Raw genomic sequence first — 21,309 nt, forward strand, 5'->3', positions numbered from 1 at the left:
ATAAATAAAAGAACAAACACCTTGTGTGTTACCCTTGTCAGTCAACCACTGCATTCTTCGAAATTTCTTATATATTTTGAGTAAAACAATTCAGAGCAAAGATTTTTCTCTATTAAAACATAATTATTTCATGGCGGCGAAAATCATGATGGATAACGCAGTATTTGAACAATGTAAATTAGTTTTTCGAATTTGTTAGTCAATATTTATATTATTAAAACAGTGCAATAAAATCCATGTTTGTTTTGGAACTGATAATTCAAAAACACTTATTTCACTTTTTTTATATTAATTTAACCACTTGCCTTTTAACAGTGACGTTTGATTTTCCCGCCTTTAGCGGCAGCATGTTCTGTTAAAGCTTAACATCGATAACTGTGCTGTTAGCGCACCATATGATTTCACCGGTCATCTGGCAACCCTGTCAGCCGAACAGAGAATTGTATAATTTAATTTGTTGTGATTTTCCTTTTGATTTTTATGAATTAAATACTAAGTAAACTTTGGGGACATACCTGCGAACTATGGCGCTGCGCATCCTGAAGACCTTGAGGCCGATGGCCCACCCACTGGCAACGACGACGACCTTGGGCGGTGGATCGAGGCAGGAGTTGATTCACACGACGCCGGCGTGCTGCGAAATCCGGAAATTGGCCCGTTTGCGGGTGGTGGACAACAGCGATTTGGGCAAAAGGGCGATGGCCGAGGGCCGTCCGCCCAGGTGCATCCATGTGTACAACAAGCGGGGCGTGGGCCTGATCGGCGACAAGGTGCTGGTGGCCATCAAGGGCCAGATGAAGAAGGGCATCCTCGTGGGACTCAAGCAGAACCAGAAGCCCAAACAGCCCAAGTTCGACAGCAATAATCTGGTGCTCATCGACGACAACGGCAGTCCGCTGGGCACCCGCATCCATGTGCCCATTCCCACCATCCTGCGCACCATCCTCAAGGAGAAGACACTGGCCAAAGGCGCGGATTACACCAAGGTCCTGGCCATCGCCAGTAGATATGTTTAAGTTACCTGGAGATCCTCCCTTTTCCTTTACCTGTTGCTAAATGAATAAAGTTTATCCAACCGAATCAGTAAGACTTGTTTATGAGAGTTGGCCTAATCTTAGTTTGAGTTTTCCCAAATACATCAAATAATCCCATTTTTGTTTGATTTTCAAAATAATACTGTCTTACTAAAAAGCAATGTTTGAATGTAGTTAGAGTAAACTTGTTTTCAAGATTTTTTTTTAAACCTTTATCCAAAAAGGTTACCTGTTTTTAAAAATCCTACAATTTTAATCAAACTAGAAGCACTGCTGAATGAAGTTAGTATCCCAAAATCTATAAAACACAACATCTCTAAAATAAACCTTTTTTTTAAATTTTTCTGGAAACCTAAACCTTAAAGCTGTCTAAATTTGTCGGAATACATTCCACATCCTTTTCTTTCTCTTTGAATGGCTTCTACAGCTAAAAAAGATTAAGGACCTTTTTTTAAATCTCTATAATAATTATAATAATAAGAAAACCTTATCCTTATTTCATAAACTTTTTGAAATACCTTCCACACAATTTTCTTTTTGTTTTAATCACTTAATAAGCTGAAAATATTTTTTTAAAAATTGAAATATAAATGAATTTAACTAGAACTAAATAATGAAATTATACCTTAAAGATTCATATCTTAAATAGTAAATACCAAATCAAAGCAAACAGACATAAACGATTTAAAATGATAAAGTAGAAACCTAATAGATAATAATACCTGTATTTATTTTGTGGTCCAAACTGTGTTACCAAGAATTTCGTTACCATTTGTCACTTCACTCCACTTTTCAACTCCAGAGACAAACAGCTTGTGCTTCTTTTTTTTTTGTAGTATAAGTATAATGTGTATAATGTAATTGCGATCAGCTAGTTTAGTTTAGTTTAGTTTAGTTTTAGTAGTCTTGCCTAACGTATATAAGTAATGATGCAGTTATTTACACATGGGCGTTGCAGTTTAGTTTACAGTTTTGTAGTCGTTTTTGTGGTAACAGAAATGCACTTTGTCAGTTCCAAGAAAAGCATCAGTTTTCGCTTTTGGGTCGGCAGGCAGACGACACCCATCGTCATCTTCATCTCCACATCCATCTGCATATCCATCTGCATCTCCATCTCTTTCACTTTGGTGGTCAGACCAAAGCCGTCCCGTTTCGCGAATCGCTTATATGTACAGAGGGACAAAAACGGGGAAGGGAGGGGAAAAAAACACCTAGAAATAGGATCACTTTGATCACACAGGATGCAGGATGCAGGATATATGTAAGTACAGGTACAGCTTGCTGTCTAAATATTTCCAGCACTGCCGAAGAACTGAAAGTTGTTGAAGTTCACCGGCGTTTTTGGGCTGGGCAGATACAGAAACTCATCGTTCTGGAGCTGCGATTGCGTCAGGTTCGGTTCGCTGGCACTGCGATGGATTTTGGGCAGAGTGCGCAGCATATTCTCCAGCATGTTGAGCAGCGGCCGAAAGAGCGGTCGATCCTTGGGCGTATACTTGATGCAGTCCTCGGCCAAACGTTTCAATGCCTGCGGCGCATCCGAACGCACTTGGCTCATATCCGGTCGCAGCAATCCTCTACCCACCATAAACAGGATCTGATCCTTGTTGCTAATATGACCGTACGGCAAGCACTCCGCCAGCAGTTCGTACATCACAATGCCGAAGGCATAAACATCCGATTGGAAGGAGTAGGGATTCAGTTCCTGCATGCGAATCACCTCCGGAGCCATCCACAAAATACTGCCCGTGGGCTGATTGGCCTGCTTTTCGCCAGACCAACGAGTTTTCGCCGTGGCCAGTCCGAAATCGCCAATCTTCACGGACAGATCCTCGTGCAAAAAGATGTTGTTCGACTTCAGGTCTCTGAAAATGGTATATTGTTTAACAAGGAACTCTTTTGCATGACGGAAATTGATGTTTGCCCACCTGTGTATGATGTTCTTGGCATGCAGGTAATCCATTCCCTGGGCCACCTGACGACCAATATCGATGAGCGTGTTCAACTTAAACTTCGTTTCACTGACATGGACGTGCTTGTAGAGGCTACTGCCCTCGCACCATTGGGTAACAATCGCCAGCGATGGCTTCGACACACAGCCCATGAAGAGCAGTATGTTGCAGTGGCGCGTCTTCTTCAGCATGGCCACCTCGTTCTTGAAGGCCTGCAGCTGGGCGAGACTCGGTGTCTTCACGTTGAGCGTCTTAACGGCCACGGGTCCGTGCCAGTGGGCACGGTAAACGGTCCCAAACGATCCCGATCCGATCCGTGGCCCAATTAAAATCTCCTCAGCCAGGATGTTCTGCAGGGTAAGTAAGGGTTGTAGTTCAGATTCAGGTTAACTTAGGTTAACTGCTCCTTACCCAGTTCTCCTCAGAGCTCTTGGCGTCCCGCGAAAGTAGATTCTTGTTGCTCTCGTCGGCGGATCTTGCCCTGGGACGATTATGCTTCAACGTGCTGGTGGGCGATGCCTGCGTGGAGTTCGAGTGATCCGTACAGGGATACTGCAATGGATTGAGGTACAGGATAAAGCAAATATTTATGGAGCGGAAGAGAGAGTTTGCTTCCCAATAAGCCAAAGTTTTAGCTTAGAAAGCTTCCTACTTTCTCTAGGAAAACAGTACAGCAAATTTCTAAGCATATTGCATAAATCTTTGCACCTCGACATCGTTTATACTAGAAATGTAGGAACTGGCCAGGATTACTACTAAACCTTTGTGAAGCGCACAAATATAGACAGACCTCAGGACCACGAGCACGGTTCTTAAATCAAAGAATTTAAATAAACCTGCATACAAGAAAAGTGCAAAGTATGTCCTTCTAAAATGTGAATGGGCGGACAACTGCCGCCAAAGTTCACAGTACTCAGATGTGTTCTTAGTTTCGACAGTTCAGTGATTGCCAAATCAAAGTGGATTTGCACTGCACACTGTGCAGCCAAGTGCAACATATTGACCAAGTAAACTTAATCTACTACTAGAGCATAATCCCCAAAAACGTACCGGCAATGGAGGCCTGGCCTGCATGATCAAACTGCGCTGCCCTTCGCTCGTGACGGATCGAATGTTGTTGATGCAGACATTCGGCGCCGAATTGGATCGATCGTCCTGGCTGATCCTGGGCGGACGACCCTGTCGATGGTTGCCGGAGGACGAGGATGGTGGCTTGGAGCTGCTGCTACTGCCGCTGCTGCTGCACCGCCGACTGCGGTTGCACTTGAAGCGGACCGAGTTCTCGGCGAGGAGCCCCTGGTAATAGCTGTCCATGGGAAAGGGCTGGCACAGCATGGGCACCCTGTTGGCGCAGCGCTGATGGAATCGAAAGTTGCACTGGCTGCAATAGAACCCGGTGAATAGCAGCCTGCGACAGCCTTCGCAGAAGACCAGCGAGAAGAAGGTCTTCCTGATGATCTGGTGCTTGATGTGCGTCCTGATGGGGAACTTGTCCAGCAGCCGCACAAAGATTTCCTCCACGTGCAGCGCTCCGATGTCCGTGTGCCACGGTATGATATGTCTTCCGGAATGTGTTGTGCTCACCTCGCACATGTCCGGTGTCAGTTGCCGGAGTTTCAGGGCCTTCATCAAGGCATCACACAGTCGAACGCCCGAAATAACCTCCACCGAAGTGCGTTGCTGGTTGGGCAGGTGGGCTCTCAGCAGGATCTTGGGCTGGCGGGTCAGGGTGCCACATTGGCTGCCCGGCTGGGAGCCTGTCAGACTGTCCGTCAGATCATTGCCATGATGCACTCGGGCCAATTGCCGCTGTTGCTGCAGGATTTGGGTTTGATTTTGATAGTGGGGCTGCTCCTTGAATCGCTCAACCAACGAGTTGGAGTCCTCCTGCTGATCCTGCGAATTCAGCCGCTCCATTAGCTCCTGCTCCTTGGCCTCCAGTTCGTGGAGCTTGCAGGTCAACTCCTGGTATTCTGTGTGCGGGAAATGATAATGGTTAGAATGGGTCTATATAGAGTATATTGATATACGGTTTAAGAGCTTTGCAAATAACCATCTAAATCAAGGCATACAAATGTACTGATGTATCGTTTTAAGAGACTGTTTCCTAAGTAGTACTTAAATTTCAGTACATTCAGAATGTAAAATATTTATAATTAGTAATCGTATACTATACATATGATATCCTAAGAAGTACATTAATCACATTGAATACACTCAATAAAGTACAATAATTAGCAATTGTATAATATTTAGAATTGGTATATACAGTGATATCCATATGTGCTACAGGTTGAGCTATGGAAATACACACCTAATCATGATATGCTATATATTAATATATATATATATATAGAAATATTATAATAACAGTGCAACATTTAGCATTTGTTAACTAATTAGAATGGATTTATATGGCTATATCCATATGTGCTTACAGGTTGAGCTATGAAAATACCCATTTCAAAAATGATTTGCTATTCAGATCGATGGTAGATGTGATATCCCAAGAAGTACATTTGTATTGCCGATATTCGGTAGCAAATAGAGTGCTCCCCGGGGATTTCAGATGGGATGCCAAGGACTTACCCGTTAAGTACATGGCTGGTGGCTCCTGCAGATTGGCGAACTTGGCGTTGAGGGCATCGATGTTCTCCCTGGTCACATGCTTCACCAACTGGACATTGTGCAGCTCCTCGGCCACGGGATCGTACAGATCGCTATCGCCCTCGGTGGACGATTCGCTGGACATGATGTTGGCGCTCCGCTGGTGCGGCTATATCCTGTCCCCTATATATATCCAATGTCTTGTGACCATGACCCCGAAAACGAAGAAGCCTTGACTCCTTGAAGGAAAAAAACTCCTGCGCTTGCGTTTTAGTGGAGTTTTAATGGGTGAGCCACCCACAGCCACTCATGTGGGCGGGGGGCAGCATTGCGTCCGTCCTTGACTTTTGAACGGGCTATATTCCGGGTGCTGCTACTTTTCCGGGGGCCAACAAAATATCCTGATTTTTCGCTGATTTTATCGCCTGTGTTTTTGCTCTTCCACTTCCAGTCTTTTTTCCAGTGCACCCACACACTCGCAGCAGGCGCACTCACACACACACGGTCACGCACGAAGAACACCTTGTATATACCGTATGTATGTAAAGTGAAGGTCAATGTGTGTAAAAGCAGCTGAACTTGAGGATTTTCCAAAGGATTTAGCGCTGTCAATTATCCGATAACATTGGATAGTGCCGGCTACGGAAATAAATAATTGTATCGATATCGGTATCGGCACAACCTGCTCAAGCTTATATTTCAATTTAGTTTTAATAAATTATTTGTTTTCCGAGATGTTTTGTATACTTTTGACGCCCTTAATCGTTGTTTGGAGGCGTGAATTGGCCCGTTCTATTGGGTATAAATATTATCGATAGGACGGGGTATTTGTCATGGCTACCTGTTGTTATTAAAACATTTGTTTTCTTTTGTTTTGGTCGGCTTTCGCAGTTCTCGATGTTTATGACCGTCTAGACGTCTTGAATATCGAGTTTTATGACAGGCCGCGTCGCGTTATCTTGACTGATTTTACTAAACAACCAACTAAACTAAACAAACACAAAAAACCGTAGAGACGGAGAATTATCGATGCCAACATCGATTGGTGGAGAACGTGAGTGGTTGAGCACTTGGATGATTGATAACTTGGATGGTGGAGAACTTGGATGGTTAACAACTCGGACGTTCTAACAGAATTACAAACGATTTCCTTCCAAAAATGTTAAAATCAACGTTTTCCCTACAGCAATGTTAGTTTACTTGCTAGAGGTGAGAAACATTGAGGTCATTGTCCATCCCCAACGATTACTGTCATTCTAAATTTAAAAAATGGTAACACTGAACAATTAAACTCCAGTTTTTGCTCACTTTTAATGACTCTGGTATATTTCGTGCACACCCTTTGCTTAAATTAGTTAATTAATTTGTGGTAAAGTGCACTCGATATTCAACACCATAAATGGAAAAAAAACGTAAAACTTGTTTAATTATGAGAGTTTAAAATGTGATCACTCTGCAATTAAGCATTATATTTGAATAAAGCACCAACATAATTTTGGCCCCAACTAATCTTGCAGGCAGTGGTATAACCAAAGTCATTGACAAAATATCATTACTCCTAGTACTTACATTTTTTCTCTGTTTTGAGAAAATCATTATGTTTTTGCCTTTTACTTCGTTATGTCTTGAAGCTAAAATTTGAATCGGCTCAAGAGATATAGCAGTTTTTAATTGCAATTCAAACATCCATGAAACGCTGATATTTTCCGCCACAAACATCGATTTATCCACCTTTGTGTAAGAGTGGTCACTCTTTATGAAAATCGATTACCGATAGCCCAATCGGTAATTTGAAACGGGAAAATAAATGCCATGACGTTACAATGACCATCACTTACGTTTACGTGTCCTAACGTTTCCGTTACATTTATCGTTATCGAAGGAAAAGGGCGCTAGATTTAAATTATATTTGGGAGCTTCTTAGCATAATATAAACAACTTTTCTGAACCACGCATAGAATGAAAGAAATTACAAATGTTCAATTACAAGCAACATTTCGCCAAAAAAAATTTTTAATACGAAGCAACCTCTGAGAATAAAGTTAATGACAATTTATTCATTTCCTAATTTTTATAGAATTTCTATAGTCTCACAAAATGTTTTGTGGAATATAACAAATAAATTTCGTAATTTTTGTATAAAAATATATTAAAGATACTTAAAACGTACGAAAAGCTGATATATCTGGTAAATATATTTAATTGACCTAAAAAACCAACAGAAAAAAACGTATAAGCTATGAGGGTAAATAAAGTAATTGGATAATTGGAAACCGGTTAAATACAACGTTGGTATATACTTACGCGTATCGAATTGATTTCCCCGTTCAAAAAGTTGTCTATATCTTCCAAAAATTCTTTCTCACCAGACATTTTTTCGCACTCGGTTCTCATCGACTGCCTTAGATTTTTCCTTTACTCAATTATTCTGAAAATATTTCAGAAATCAGCACACAGCAGTCCACACACAACAGATCTTCACACAAAATCCACACACAACTTCTACACGCTGGCTTTCAGTCCCAGTCACTCATAGAATCCGAATCCCCTCTTCAAAAGTTCACGTTCCTGGACGAATTCACGATGATAACTCAAGGATCGTTAATCCAATATCCAACTCGCCGCCAGAGGAGATGCACCCAGCGTCTCTTAGACCATCAGCAGGAGCACCACCATCAGCAGCAGCACCACCAGCAGCAGGACATGATCTACAGCCAGGCCTTGGTGCCGTGGTGGTTCGACCACCGCCTCAGTACTTCCTGGGGGCACCGCTCAGGAGTACAAAGACCCGGTGAGTGTTCAAGTCTTGCGCTCTTCCCAAGAAATTCACTAGTAAAACCGTACCCTTAGCAAAAAAAAAAAACTTAATAATAGAAACAAATTCTTAATGCCCCAAGCTATACGCCCACCTGCGTAATATACATATTTAAGAAACAAATATCTTAAACATTATCCAGCGCTATTTGGCCGGCTATATCGTCTTGAGTACTTTTTGTTCGGTAATTTTTTTCTATATATATATGTATATATGGAAGGCTCGTCGTTAGGACAATGTTCCAATAATTATGGAATTTGTGCAAAAATAAAAACATTTTTTTCGGGTGTAAAAATCTTTAGGGACTTTGTCTGCAAGTTAAAAAATTAAAATTATTGATTTAATAGTGAAAAAAAGTGTGTTGCAATACGAGTATATTGCAGTGATACCATGTTTTTTTTTGATATAAAAAAGGATAGACAACACTGGTTCCCAGCTGGCGAACAGCTGATTGAGGTGCAACGACCCAGGAGTTAGCATTTATTTAGTGACTTTTTGGTTTTTTGAATTAAAAACAGCTCCAGTTAGTTATTTTTTCCCATTCCCATATCCAGTGGCCAAATCGAAAATAACAAATAAGACATTTGTTAAATATCCAAGACTACTAAATCGTTCCCTTTGCCACTAGTTATGACCATCGAGGAGTACCGAATGCGCAGCGCCAACAGCCGCGTATACCAGGTGGTGGAGCCCAACATGTGGAATCTGCTTCCGGAGGTGAATGTCCCACGGATGTTGCCCCGACGGCGCAGCGTCCACACTCTGTCACGCTTGGGAGAGCCCGACCGTATCACCCAGCCAATGTTCTATTTGGCCCTGGACGAACTACAGGAACTGCGCCAGCTGCACGGTCAGTGGGATGCCATAGCCAGTACCTCGCAGTTCGTGGCCGAGTATTTGGCGAAGAACATGACCATCGGGCTCTTTCACGCCGGGAACGGACCGCGCTACGGTCCTGCACCACACTTCCCCGATGCTTTCGCCGAAGATCCCAATGACCCCATGATCCCATGATCTCATGACCGCAATTTCCGCATTTCCTGCAACCAATTTTAAATCGAATAACTAAATCATGTATACCCGAATATCTTTTATTAAAATTTGTTGTATTCACTGTGTATCCATTAATCTGATAGTGCAACACTGTATTAAGGTGAATACAAATTTTGGGTTTTCTGGATTTCGAACATCTGTGTAATGACTTCGTTTTTTAAAACTTTTCTTGCAATCAATTTCAAAACTATGAACTATAATTAGAAAAACTGGCTTACGAAAATATGACATCATCTGGGAACTAGGAAAATTAGATATGCAATAAAACTAATATATGTTTATGGAACTATTGTATTACTTAATCTGATAGTTCAACACTGTACCAAGCTAATTTAAAATTTTGGTTTTTTTCCATTTGTTTACGTTTCAAAAATTAAAAAAAAAAGGGTTTACGAAAATATATTTGGCTTATTTGACCTATTTTTATGTTGTTTTTTTCGAAATTTTTAATGAATGGCAAAGAGTGGTGAAACAAGGGCTCAAAAACATTCTAAAAATTATTTAGTTCACCAATTTATCTGCATATTTAGTTAGATTTCGTTTTTTTAACATTTTTATGGAGAAAAAAGTGTGTCTGTATACGTATTGGACAAATCAGTTAAGGACAATAGTCTAATAAGCTTTAAAATTGCCAGTTATCACTGATCATTGATAAGGATTTAAGAGGAAAAAAATAAAAAACTAATTTAGATTGCAGTGGGCTGCAAAAGTCAGCCACTAATGATTTCCCATAACGATTGTTGAGTAGCGGCCACGTGGGAAATCGGAAAGATTATAAGATTGAGAGATTGGAACCGGGTCAATCCGATACCCTTGTGCTCCTTCTTTCCCGCAACCCGAGAAACCCCGGACTTCTCCGGCTGGTTTTCAATAGTCTCGCAACTCTTATCGCTAGCAAATCGGCTATAATTGTTATTGCGACTATTTGTAAAATTGTTTACAATCTGAATTCGCGTAATTATATAAAATATGCATGGCAAACAGTGCGTTTCGAAATGACAAGATCGTGAGTGTTGATAGCAGGCACGCAAGAATTGTTTTTTTTACTTATTAACTATGAATCGTACTGTCACCAGAATTGATGTCAATATTATACATTCATATGGTCGAAGATTGTGTTTTATTTCACATATGTATATGTATATGCATGTACATAGTACATATAATATAGATGGGTTTCACGTTTTGTTTTTTGGTCAATGATTAATTGATGAAAATGATTGAAATGCGGTTAATGATTTATTTTGAAATCGTACTGCTCTAATCGCATGAATTGCGTGTAAACATAATATATACCTATAATATATATAATATGTGTAGTAAGTCTGCCGTACATAGTAAACTCGATTCTGTTTACAAGTTGTGAGACCACGCGCCGTTTAAGTGATTCGCTGGCTTCTGTTTCATGGGAAATGGAAAATGGAAAAGGGAAAATGGAAATGCCCGTGGTGAAAGTTCATCGGGACACACGCAATTATTGTGGGTGCAATGCTCCCCGGATTTTTGGTTTTGGTTTTGTTTTGGGGTTTGGGTTTTCGGTGTTCGGGTCTTTCGGTCCGGGGCGGGACTCAAGGTCACCAGCCGGCCAGCCGGCCAGACGGATGGCAGACAGTTGCCCCAACTCCCCATTTACGAATCCCGATTCAAAATACCCAATTGCCGACCTCCAGATTACGCATACGAAGACGTCATGGAGGTTACGGAGTCGGAGTGTCCGGGAAAATAGATTAGAGATGGGTTTTGTGGGTCAGTGGTTCCTATTTCATTTCATTGACGGGTGAACTAAAATCAAACCAACCTTGAAATGGCGAGTAAACAAACAGTTTCTGCTTACACTTAGTTACTCCATGTAATTTAATACATTCGAATTGTCAATACAATTATGGTTACAGTTCTTAAATTAATTTATTTATACTTCTTTATGGAATTAAATAACATATTTATTTAAAAATAATATCTCACCATAATAAGCTGATTTCCCTTATTAAACTTTGAAGGTACAGTTTTGAAATAAATTTACAAATATTTTTAAATTAATAACTTAATGTTGTAGCCTCTTCAGGAATTTATTTCAATTGTACTTAATTTATGCGTTATTTACTCTATCTCACATACAAATTTTTAAATTTACAATTTATTCATACTTGCTATATTTTCTTATTAAAAAAAAGTAGACCTAAATATTTTGATTGCTTATATACATTGTTTAAAAAAAATATTTCACCATAGTAATATAACTCCTCTACGATATTAATATTAAGTTTCCTTATTAAACATTAAAGGTACATTTTTCAAATATTTTAATAAATATTTTTAAATTGAAAGCTTGAAGCTGCAGCCTCTCAGGGAAAATGTAGTTCATTGTACTAAATTAATGGGATAATTTCTTTAAGAGTCCCGGTGGACTCACTTAAAAATTTATAAATTTAGAAATTGGTCTTATGAATTAAATGAAAGAACTCAGTTGATTTGAAGACCTTAGTTGATTGGCCAATTTTTTATGTTCACTGAGTTCAAGGTCTTACTTTTCGGGGCGTTCAATTCCAGGTCAGCACTCTTTGAACCACTGCGTGGTGGCGGCGTTTTGTGTGCCAGACGTTGACCTTGAGGCCTCCTAGCCGATTGCAGTTCATTGGCAGCTGACAGAGGCCGCCCAGCCACTTACCACTTACCACCCACCGCCCCCAATGTGAAGACCAGAAAAAAAATGAAATAGACCCAAAAATGTGTGTCTATGCCCGCTGGTGGCTGTTTCTCTCGATTGTTGCTCTTTGCTCTTCATCTCGACCACCCAAACACCACCCACTTCCCCACCCACTTTAGCACCCACCTTCCATTGTTGCTTTTGTTTTTTTTTGGGGTCGTTGGCGACAGTTTATTGACATCGGGCGATAATTTCGTGAGTTGTTTTTTCACAACGCTACAATATATAAGAAAAAATAGAAAAATCACAAGAATCTTAATAATAAAATGCGAATGGAACTGGAAACAAAAAATATGCAAGGTGTGTTACCAAATTAAAAAGGGGAAGTATTCATAAACAGAGTATCCAATATCACAAGCCCAATTTAATCTCATTTTGACCTTTTAAATGGAAAAAAATATAAAACTTGTTTATTCTTTTTAATCGAAATGACCAATAAATATATTGTTACTATCTGAATATTGTTAAGTGTTTAAGAATTTAAAATTCGAGTGAAAACAATTAATCTTAATTGCAATTATTGGGAAAAAGATAAACTTTTTATTGACTTAATGTAAATTTAGCAAATGAATCACAATAGTGATTTATTTTTAAAGCTAAAGCATTTTTGTTTTTTTGCTCAAGAATTACCCCATAAATTGCTGCTTTTAAATGATTTTAAAGGAAAATATGGCAAGTAAACAATTTTGATTATACCATAACTCATTGTATTAAAAACAGCACTTAAATCGGTTTATTGTTTACAGTTTGCGACCACCAAGACCTTTTATCAATTCAAGGAATCTGGCAAATCACGAATGGTTTTAGTGGAATATATTAAAATGTAATAGAATATCTAGGAAGTGTTCAAAATTTATTGGTAGTTTTTTTTCATTTGAATTCTTCAATTTTTAATTGCTATCCAACATCCATCTAGGAATTCCCAATAAAGCGTTAATTCTAGGAAACTTGTAAATAAATTGCAAAGTTGAATTATAATTTATAAATATTTTAATATTAATATTTTCCTATAAATATTTTAACATCAATGGCTAACACCGAAATTGAAAGAGAAACTCGATCAACTAAGCGTTAGTTCGATGGAACTTGCAACTTAATTGCAAAGTTCAATTCGCTAGAATGGGAATGTGAATTTGATTTGTTATTGTTTTTGTTGTGGTATTTTTTGCCCACATATACATATGTACATATGTATACTACGATTGCAGACTGTTGTCGCCGATGTCTAGGCTTTTGGTATCAACAACAAACCTCCTCCACGCTTCTGGGTCAATAATCTGCGTCTGAGCTATAGCATCTCGGGCTCAGAGCTATAGATTCGCGATGTCTTGTTGTTGGCGCCCGATTGCCGTACATGTCAATCAATGAAGATCCAATTTTAGCACAAGTAAACAATATTCGCTCGATCGCCTCCTGGCAACCCCCTCCCCCCATCACCTTTTTTTTTGCCTCTTTTGCCTCTTTTGCCTCAAGTGTAGTGGGTGAGGGATCGGGATCGGGATCGGGATCAGCATCTGTGGTGCCTCCCACTAGTTGCTTATCTCAACCTCTGGCTAGAGGAAAAAACCAAGAGCCCACTCTTGATTTCCCCGCTGGCAGTTGGTGATTTATCGAAATCAATAGGCCAACAATCTATCGAAACCATCGATCACCTGTCTTTTATAGCTTATAAGTTATCTCTTATACATTTAAATAAAAGAAAATGACTTTTAAATATTTAGCTAAACATTGATTAAAAAATATGTATTTACCTATTTTTTAATATTCAAAAATGCTAAGATTCTTCAGATAATATAATTCAAAAGTAAATCCTTACCAGCAGGTTTTATTTCAACTTGTTAATAATCCTGAATCCTAGTTGGCAGGATCGTAGTAACGTATTATAATACCTGTCGATCCATTCACCCATCGGCTATCGATCCGATCCGATTTGAATCGTTGACCCTGACGTGGCGTGCTCCCCGTGTGGGTCTTCCCACCTTGGACTCTGCACCGCGTTGCGTATTGCTCATACCGCTGAGATCGATCCATCCAATCCAATTCATCCAACCAACAACAGCCCGCCCATTTAGTCTCTCCAAAAACAACAGATGGACAACCTACACAGAGAGAACATGTTAACAAATGTATTATAGCCTTCTTCCTAAAACAAATATTTGAAAGGATATTTTTTAAGGAGCAAAATGTTATATTTACAGAGAACATATTTACAATTATATTATAGCCTTATCCCTAAAACAAATATTTGAAATCAATATACCCAGTATATTTTTTAGCAAAATGTTATATTTACACCTTAATGAAAGAGCGAACGATAAACAATTGGAAAGAATCAATGAGGTAAAGATGTTTTTAAAGAACATCCAGAAATTCGGGGTTTTGAACAGTTCGTTCTTAGTCAAAATTATTTATGGTTTAAAAAACAAAAACGAACGATAAGCAATTGATAATCGATAACATCTGGGGCTTAGAATCGATAAGATACAAATAAGTTATATTATATTCGGCGAATTTTGAACACTTTTTTATTAGTGTAAATTACCTATGGTCTTAAAAACAAAAACGAACAATAAACAATTGGTAATCGATTTCAACTGAGTTTAAGTATCGATAGAAGGAGGAATTTTTTTCTTAACACGACTGATATATTTGAGAAATGACTGATACTTGTTTACAATTTTTCTCGGCATGTACAAGCCTTGGCTTATCTCGCACGATGACTTAGCACACAGGGCCTCACCCTCACCCTCCTACTGCCACCCCATCTCCGCCCACACTTCCCACCCTCCTTCTCTATCTCTCTCTTTCTCGCATTCTCTCTCTCTCTCTCTCTCTCTCTAGAGAGATGTTGTTTTCCTCGACGGAGAGCCGAGATTAATGCTAAAAATAGGGATCTTTTATTTTGAATCGAAACTAGATCACGACGAATTCACGTTGCCGTTGTTTACGGCTTTTTCACTGACGGACGGACAGCGTAGCACCCCACCACGCCCACCGCCCCCCTTTTGGGCTGCCCCATCGGCTTCCGTTCTTCATCTTCATCGGCTGCAATCGATGTCGCAGTCGCCTTAGCTGTTCCAGCAACAAAAACATCAACAAGCTTATCGCCGAATCATTATCTATAAGCCAAGCCAAGCCCAAGACCCCATACACCCATACCCCACCCATATACCCCATACCATCTGGTCGTGTACAGGGTATCAGGTACCAAAAAAGATAAACAAATGGTTTAATTTTGATTACTTCGATATAATGCGTATATCAAAGAAATCAAAATTAAACCATTTGGTTATCATCAATCAATCTGCGATTGACATAAATTTTAAACAGTTTATCTAGTCTTATTTCTGGACTTATCTATTCTTTCCATGGATCAGTCTTTCCAATTAATGGATCAAGCTCTGATTAATCGCATCTATAGCTATTTTATTGCCCATTTTTATTTAAATTTCATTAATGTAATTTTTCGAATTATGTACAATCTATTGGTAACACATATTGTTTGTAAAAGTAAAAATCATTTTACAAATACCAAACAATTGAACATACATATGTACATATATATTATTAAAATCAATTGAAGACTTACACTTCAGTTAACAATAATCAATTATAGCTGTACAGAAATTGGGGGCAAGGGGTTACGGAAATTCTATGGCATATATAAACCCATAATAGAATGGTTTGGAGTCATCTACAAACGACTGAACTTTGTCGCTTTGACGAAGCGTTACCGTTAATAAGGAAAATGAAAATCAACAAGTGCATACATATGTATATATATGTACATACATATATAGCGTGGATTGGATGCTGCTTTTCCACTGATGGATTCACTCTATTTATTGTTGTTGTGCTTTTTGTTGCTGTGTGCATTTGTCACTCACACACGCACACCCACACACATGCAATGTTTGTGTGTACTTTGTTCAAAGACGATCTTATTAATGTGATTATTCTATTGTATGGTTATACAGTCCGACTTTCCTAACTCGAATTATCATCTTCTATAACAAGTTTTGGTTAAGGGTTAAAAATAGAACATTTTTGTATAGAAATTTTTAAATTCTTAATTAAATAAATACTTAATTTATGTTAAGGGTTTGTTTCAAGTGCAAGTCTTGAAAAATGTTTCAAAAATGCGACTTTTTAAACTATGTTTTTATGGAACTCAAACCAGGCATTATCGACTGTTGAGAAACACCAGACATTATACTCATAATATTTCCAACATGACTAATTGTTCGATGACTGAAATGAGCGATAAAGTCTAAATTTGCTGACGCTGCACCATGTAAACAATTAAAGGGGGAATCAGAAAACCGATGTTTAACTAAATAGTTGATATTTTCTTTTTCTTGTGCTCTCAATTAGATTACATAAGTTCTTAAGCTAAGATTAAAAACTTAGCTGACCATTAATACTATAAAACGTAACTTAAAGTTGTATAGATTAAACTTCGATGACAATAAACTTAAAAACATTAGGTCAAGTAATATTACCTGTTTAAAATTCCAAGTTTGGAGATAATTTTCTAAGAGTCCCATGTAATTTAGTTCGGCTTATAGACTTTGGCCTGTATTAATGCTCTTAAAGACCCACACACACCCGCAAACACTCGGCTCCACGGTGACCCAAAGTTGATTGAATGTGTCATGGCCGGCAAATTGTTTAATTTTAAGCATTTGTTTGCGCTTACTGTCTTTTTTTTCTTATTTTTTTTTTTTTGCCTTTCCCAAGACACTGGACTTTGCCTTCCAATTGCTGTCGTTTCGCTCGCACTTCCACCTGCAGTCCACGTGCTTCGCATTGGCTGCATTGCTCCCTCTCACTCGCACGCGCGTAAAGTGAGGCTTCGTTTTGCGCTGGCGTCGCGGCAACGGTTCTTTTCCAATTTGGCTGTGAAACAACGAAGAACGTTCTTCCAAACGAGCGAGCGAGAAGAATTCGATAAGAGTGCAATTTAAAGCGTGGAAAGCGGAAGAAAGGAAGTGCGAAGTGCGTTCTTCCGAAGAGTGCAATTAAAAGTGTAAGAAGCCAAGAACCTTTCTCCGAAAGTGCGAGAAGAATTCAATTTAAAAGTGTGTGGAAAGCGGAAGAAAGTGACGGGCGAGCGAGATAGAGATAAGAAGCCTTCTAATTATAGAGGGTCTAAAAATAAACAACCACAAACAGCAGCAAACAATTAGAGAGAGAGGGAACGAGTTAAGCGCTCTCCCAAAGAAAGAGATAGAGATAAGGACGAACAGAGAGCAAGCGCAGTTCAATATATATGAGAGCAGAGTGAGAGCGATAGAGAGGGGGAGATCGCGGGAGATGGGAATACGAGATACTGATACTCCCAAGAAACGGCAGCTTTACGTTCCAGCATCCAAGCGTCCAGCTTCCAAAAGCGTTTCCAATTCCAAGCCAGTCGCAACGTCAGCGGAATACCGCTACAATTCGCATTGCCAGTCGATTAGTCGATCAGTTGCTCAGACGCCTGCGGTCCGATAGATATACCCGCACTCTTCTGCTCGTGCCACAATACGTCACGCGATGCAACAACAACTTGTGGGCGCAGCAGCAGCAGAAAACGCAGCAGCAGCAGCCGCAACAGCAGTCGAAAACGCAGCAGCAGCAGCAGAAGTTAGCCACTTGTTCGATTGCCCGCACTCCACCAATCGCCTATCGATAGCAAAAGGACTTTAATCGATCTTCAATCGCAAAGGATACAAATATTTATCGGCTCCGCTTTTTTTTTCAATTTTTTTTTTTTTTTTGCACGTACAAAAACCCTATCTAAACCCACAAAAAAAAGAAGGAAACTTACCCCTTATTTTTAGTCGTTTTGTTTTGTTTTTCGTCAATCAATTGTGATTTTGAAACTGTGTGATCGCAAAAGAAAATCTGCAAATTAGCAAAAAAGAAAGTTCCTTAAGCAAGTGATAAACCCGTTAGAAACTCTATACACGGAAAGTGAAAAGGGAGCGCCCGGAAATATATAAACACTATATGCCTAAAACACACACATCCACAATATAAACGTTCTATAATCCGCGTATATCAAACAACATATAAATATCCAAAGCCTTGATTGTTATATATTAAGGAAAGCAAAGGAAACCAATATATATATACCATTAAACTCGGAAAGAACAGCATGCAAATGTAAGTATAAATGAGGAAAATTGGCATCCTTTGCCATATTTTAGTTATGTTGTTAGCAATATTGGAAAAGAAAAACAATAATATAATACAAAAATATTCGATTCGAAGAAATATAAACTCTCAATTTCTTATCAGGCTTGTTTTTCAAATTATTTTTAAAAATACTTATAAAGAAAAACAACAAAGTCATTTATTTTCGTGATCTTTTGAACAAAACAAAACTCCACAAGATTACTATCTGTGCTGAGAAAGTTCACGGCATTTCAAGGATGTGAAAAATTGTAATATCTCAAACCCCTTGAACCCCCTCCGCATCACTTCTACACGCATAAAGACAACCTTAACCTCTTCTCGATTCTTATCAAGATCGAAATAAAACTCGAGCCATGATCGGTTCTTCCCAAGGAAAACAAACAAACTAACAACACCAACCGAAATCAGCCAAGTGGTGTTCAAGATCTATATATAGATGCGCTATGGCATATCACTGTGAAAACGAAAGCGACAGAAGTGGAAAAACATTGAACCACATACTATATATAGATATAGAGTGTGGTTGAAAGCCGAGTTTCCAAAGGAGCGTCTACTCATTAAATGTAAACAACAACAACAACAACAAAAACAAAAGCCACATGGGGCATATGCCCCACTCCACTCCACTTCACTCCTCTCTACTCTACTATACTATACTATACTCCCCAAGTCACTCAGACTTTCTGATTGTGTATAAAAAGAACTCATGTTCCAAATGATAAGTGAGGAGCCGATGGGTTATTTTTAAACACTGAAGTTTATGTAAATATATTTCCTGGCCAGCACAGCTCAGCTCAGCTCAGCGCCGCAGCCCAGACACAAACAATAACAGAATCGAATGGAAAATACAATAATATTTGAGAGCTGATAAGGGAGTTGAGCTGAGACAAGCAAAAGACCCCAGACGCGTGTGCAAGGCGGAAGAGATGGGGGAGTTATCAGTCCGATTTCGAAGAAATGTGTCCTTATTACAAGTCACCAAAATAGTTTCGACGGGAGTATTGCATTTGAAGAGCTATTGTCGCAGGATATTCATTTGTGGTTTAGCAAAGGTAGGAATCAGATAACTAGACTCGATCAGGATCGACAAAAAATAAGACAAGTTTTGGGGCAAAGTCTTGATTCGATTAGGTTCTACATATGGTCTTAAAGAGCGCTTAAAGTTAAAAAGGGTAGTCCAGCCTTGATCATCAGGACATCTAGCTTTCTGGCAGTTACAAAACTTTTCAAATGTATTAACCATCCCCATATGCGTTTATTTCAGATGATTCCCGAAGTGCCAACGTCCAGAATCCTGCTAGTCCTGGCAAACTTAATCGCCGTGCTGGTGCTGATCAGCAGTTGGGTGCCCCAGGTGGCAAGTAGTCCACTTGCACCGGTGGACTACGAACAAAGACGAGTGATGTGCTCCACCAATCTCAGTGAATTCATACAGGGCATATGCGAATCTGGAACGGTGTCTTACGGCGATCGCTTTCGTAAGTAAAACGACTTGGTTCGATTTTGTAGAACTGCGATTGCTTATCAATATGTGTTCTATGTATAATCCATAGCCAACAGTTTTGGGAAACGCAGGAAGCGAGATGTGCAGTATGTCGCCGATCAGTGCTGCAAGCCGGGGGGATGCACCTACACGGAGCTATTAAAGTACTGCAAAGAATGATATATTCCCGAATTGGGGTTGAGTTGATCAACCGCCACTCCACAACACTCCACTACACTGAACTTCACTCCGCACTCTATGCCTTGCACCTTACACACCCAACACACCAAACACACCCCACACCATCCCACACACTCCATCGTTCTTAAGCCTTAAGATAAAACGAGCAAACAGCAGCCTCCCTTAGAGTACACTAAGTATATTTTACTAATTTAAACTATACACTAACTCAATTTTGTACAATAAAAAAATTCAAATGAACGAGAGAATTCAAATGATGGACTTGAGTTACGTTGCAAATTAAACAGGATTATGGGGCTTTGCTTCAAAACATTTTTGCTTGGTCTTACAAAACTCTTAAAAATATGTCTAAAAGTATGCAATATAACTAACACTTATATATAGTTAGGATTTTCTTAGGGGTTTTAGGTTAATTAAGGCTAATATTAATATCTATCAAAAAGGCATTGTAAAATTAAGCCCACAATTCACTTGCCAATTGTATTTACAACTCTGAAATGCTCAAATGACGCCTTGTAGTAACTATATTTTTTTTTTATTTTATTATTTCAATTTCCGCCACCGAACCAGGACCAATTTTGGGAAACTTTCATGCAAACACCCTCTCGAATTTGGACACACCCCGTTTCATTAGACTCCTCTATTGTTGGCGTTATAAACCCACAAAGCGAAATCTATTCAGAGTGACACTCGACAAGATTGTCATGGCCTTGAGTTAGGGTTTTTTTTATTTTGGGTTCGGGTTCGAGTTTGAGTTTGGGTCATATAATATGCACACCCTTCGAAATTGAATGCCGGGCGTAAAACTTTTGAAAAGGACACTCACAAGCTGGACAGCACCGAATATGGGGGTCAACTGATGATGACGATGACGATGACGATGATGATGATGAGATGACTGCAAATTAGATTACAAACGCTGACGATGATGATTTTAATGATGGTGCAAATCAGCCACACATGGGAGTATGACTATCCCTTAACCCCATTTCAACCAACTTACCCCGGTTTACATGCCTTAAATCTCTATGGACAGCAAGAAGTGCCCTCAAATGTGCTTCTTTCATGCTCTTGTTCTGGATAAAGAAGATAAATCGAAAATTTAGCACTTGCAGTTCGGTTGAATTCACATGAAGTGAACAATTTTGAACAGAGACACCCCCTGTTTCGATTTGAAACCAGTTTATTCAACCCTTTAATATGCAAAGTGCGTGCAATTAAACGAACCAATTAAACCGCATTAGGAACTGCACCTCAAATAAAAACGCCAATAACGA

At 39.3% G+C, this 21,309-nt stretch overlaps 4 protein-coding genes across 5 annotated transcripts; 3 read left to right on the forward strand and 1 right to left on the reverse strand.

The window, feature by feature from the left end:
- Window positions 1-398: 398 nt before the first annotated feature.
- Window positions 399-1,080, forward strand: LOC108137077 (39S ribosomal protein L14, mitochondrial). Its single transcript, XM_017258583.2, has one exon. It carries the CDS (start codon window positions 525-527, stop codon window positions 1,014-1,016), a length of 492 nt encoding a protein of 163 aa, XP_017114072.1. The 5' UTR covers window positions 399-524; the 3' UTR covers window positions 1,017-1,080.
- A 765-nt stretch (window positions 1,081-1,845) lies between these two features.
- Window positions 1,846-6,599, reverse strand: LOC108137182 (raf homolog serine/threonine-protein kinase Raf). The gene is made up of 5 exons (XM_017258765.2): window positions 5,576-6,599; window positions 4,037-4,959; window positions 3,398-3,538; window positions 2,963-3,336; window positions 1,846-2,899 (listed from the first exon to the last, which is right to left on the reverse strand). The coding sequence occupies exons 1-5, from the start codon at window positions 5,736-5,738 to the stop codon at window positions 2,320-2,322; spliced, it is 2,181 nt and encodes a 726-aa protein (XP_017114254.1). The 5' UTR covers window positions 5,739-6,599; the 3' UTR covers window positions 1,846-2,319.
- A 1,052-nt stretch (window positions 6,600-7,651) lies between these two features.
- On the forward strand, window positions 7,652-9,536 carry LOC108137086. The gene is made up of 3 exons (XM_017258610.2): window positions 7,652-7,781; window positions 8,153-8,384; window positions 9,037-9,536. Exons 2-3 carry the CDS (start codon window positions 8,177-8,179, stop codon window positions 9,420-9,422), a joined length of 594 nt encoding a protein of 197 aa, XP_017114099.1. The 5' UTR covers window positions 7,652-7,781; window positions 8,153-8,176; the 3' UTR covers window positions 9,423-9,536.
- A 7,518-nt stretch (window positions 9,537-17,054) lies between these two features.
- LOC108137212 (probable insulin-like peptide 6) lies at window positions 17,055-20,272 on the forward strand. Of its 2 annotated transcripts, XM_017258803.2 has the most exons (4): window positions 17,057-17,194; window positions 17,991-18,315; window positions 19,613-19,826; window positions 19,902-20,272. In XM_017258803.2, the coding sequence occupies exons 3-4, from the start codon at window positions 19,613-19,615 to the stop codon at window positions 20,009-20,011; spliced, it is 324 nt and encodes a 107-aa protein (XP_017114292.1). In that variant the 5' UTR covers window positions 17,057-17,194; window positions 17,991-18,315; the 3' UTR covers window positions 20,012-20,272. The 2 variants fall into 2 exon arrangements, with proteins under 2 accessions (XP_041566788.1, XP_017114292.1); XM_041710854.1 differs by lacking the exon at window positions 17,991-18,315 and having other exon boundaries at window positions 17,055-17,194.
- Window positions 20,273-21,309: the final 1,037 nt, after the last annotated feature.

This window comes from Drosophila elegans, unplaced genomic scaffold, assembly GCF_018152505.1.
Source record: "Drosophila elegans isolate 14027-0461.03 unplaced genomic scaffold, ASM1815250v1 contig_149, whole genome shotgun sequence".
NCBI lineage: Eukaryota > Metazoa > Arthropoda > Insecta > Diptera > Drosophilidae > Drosophila > Drosophila elegans.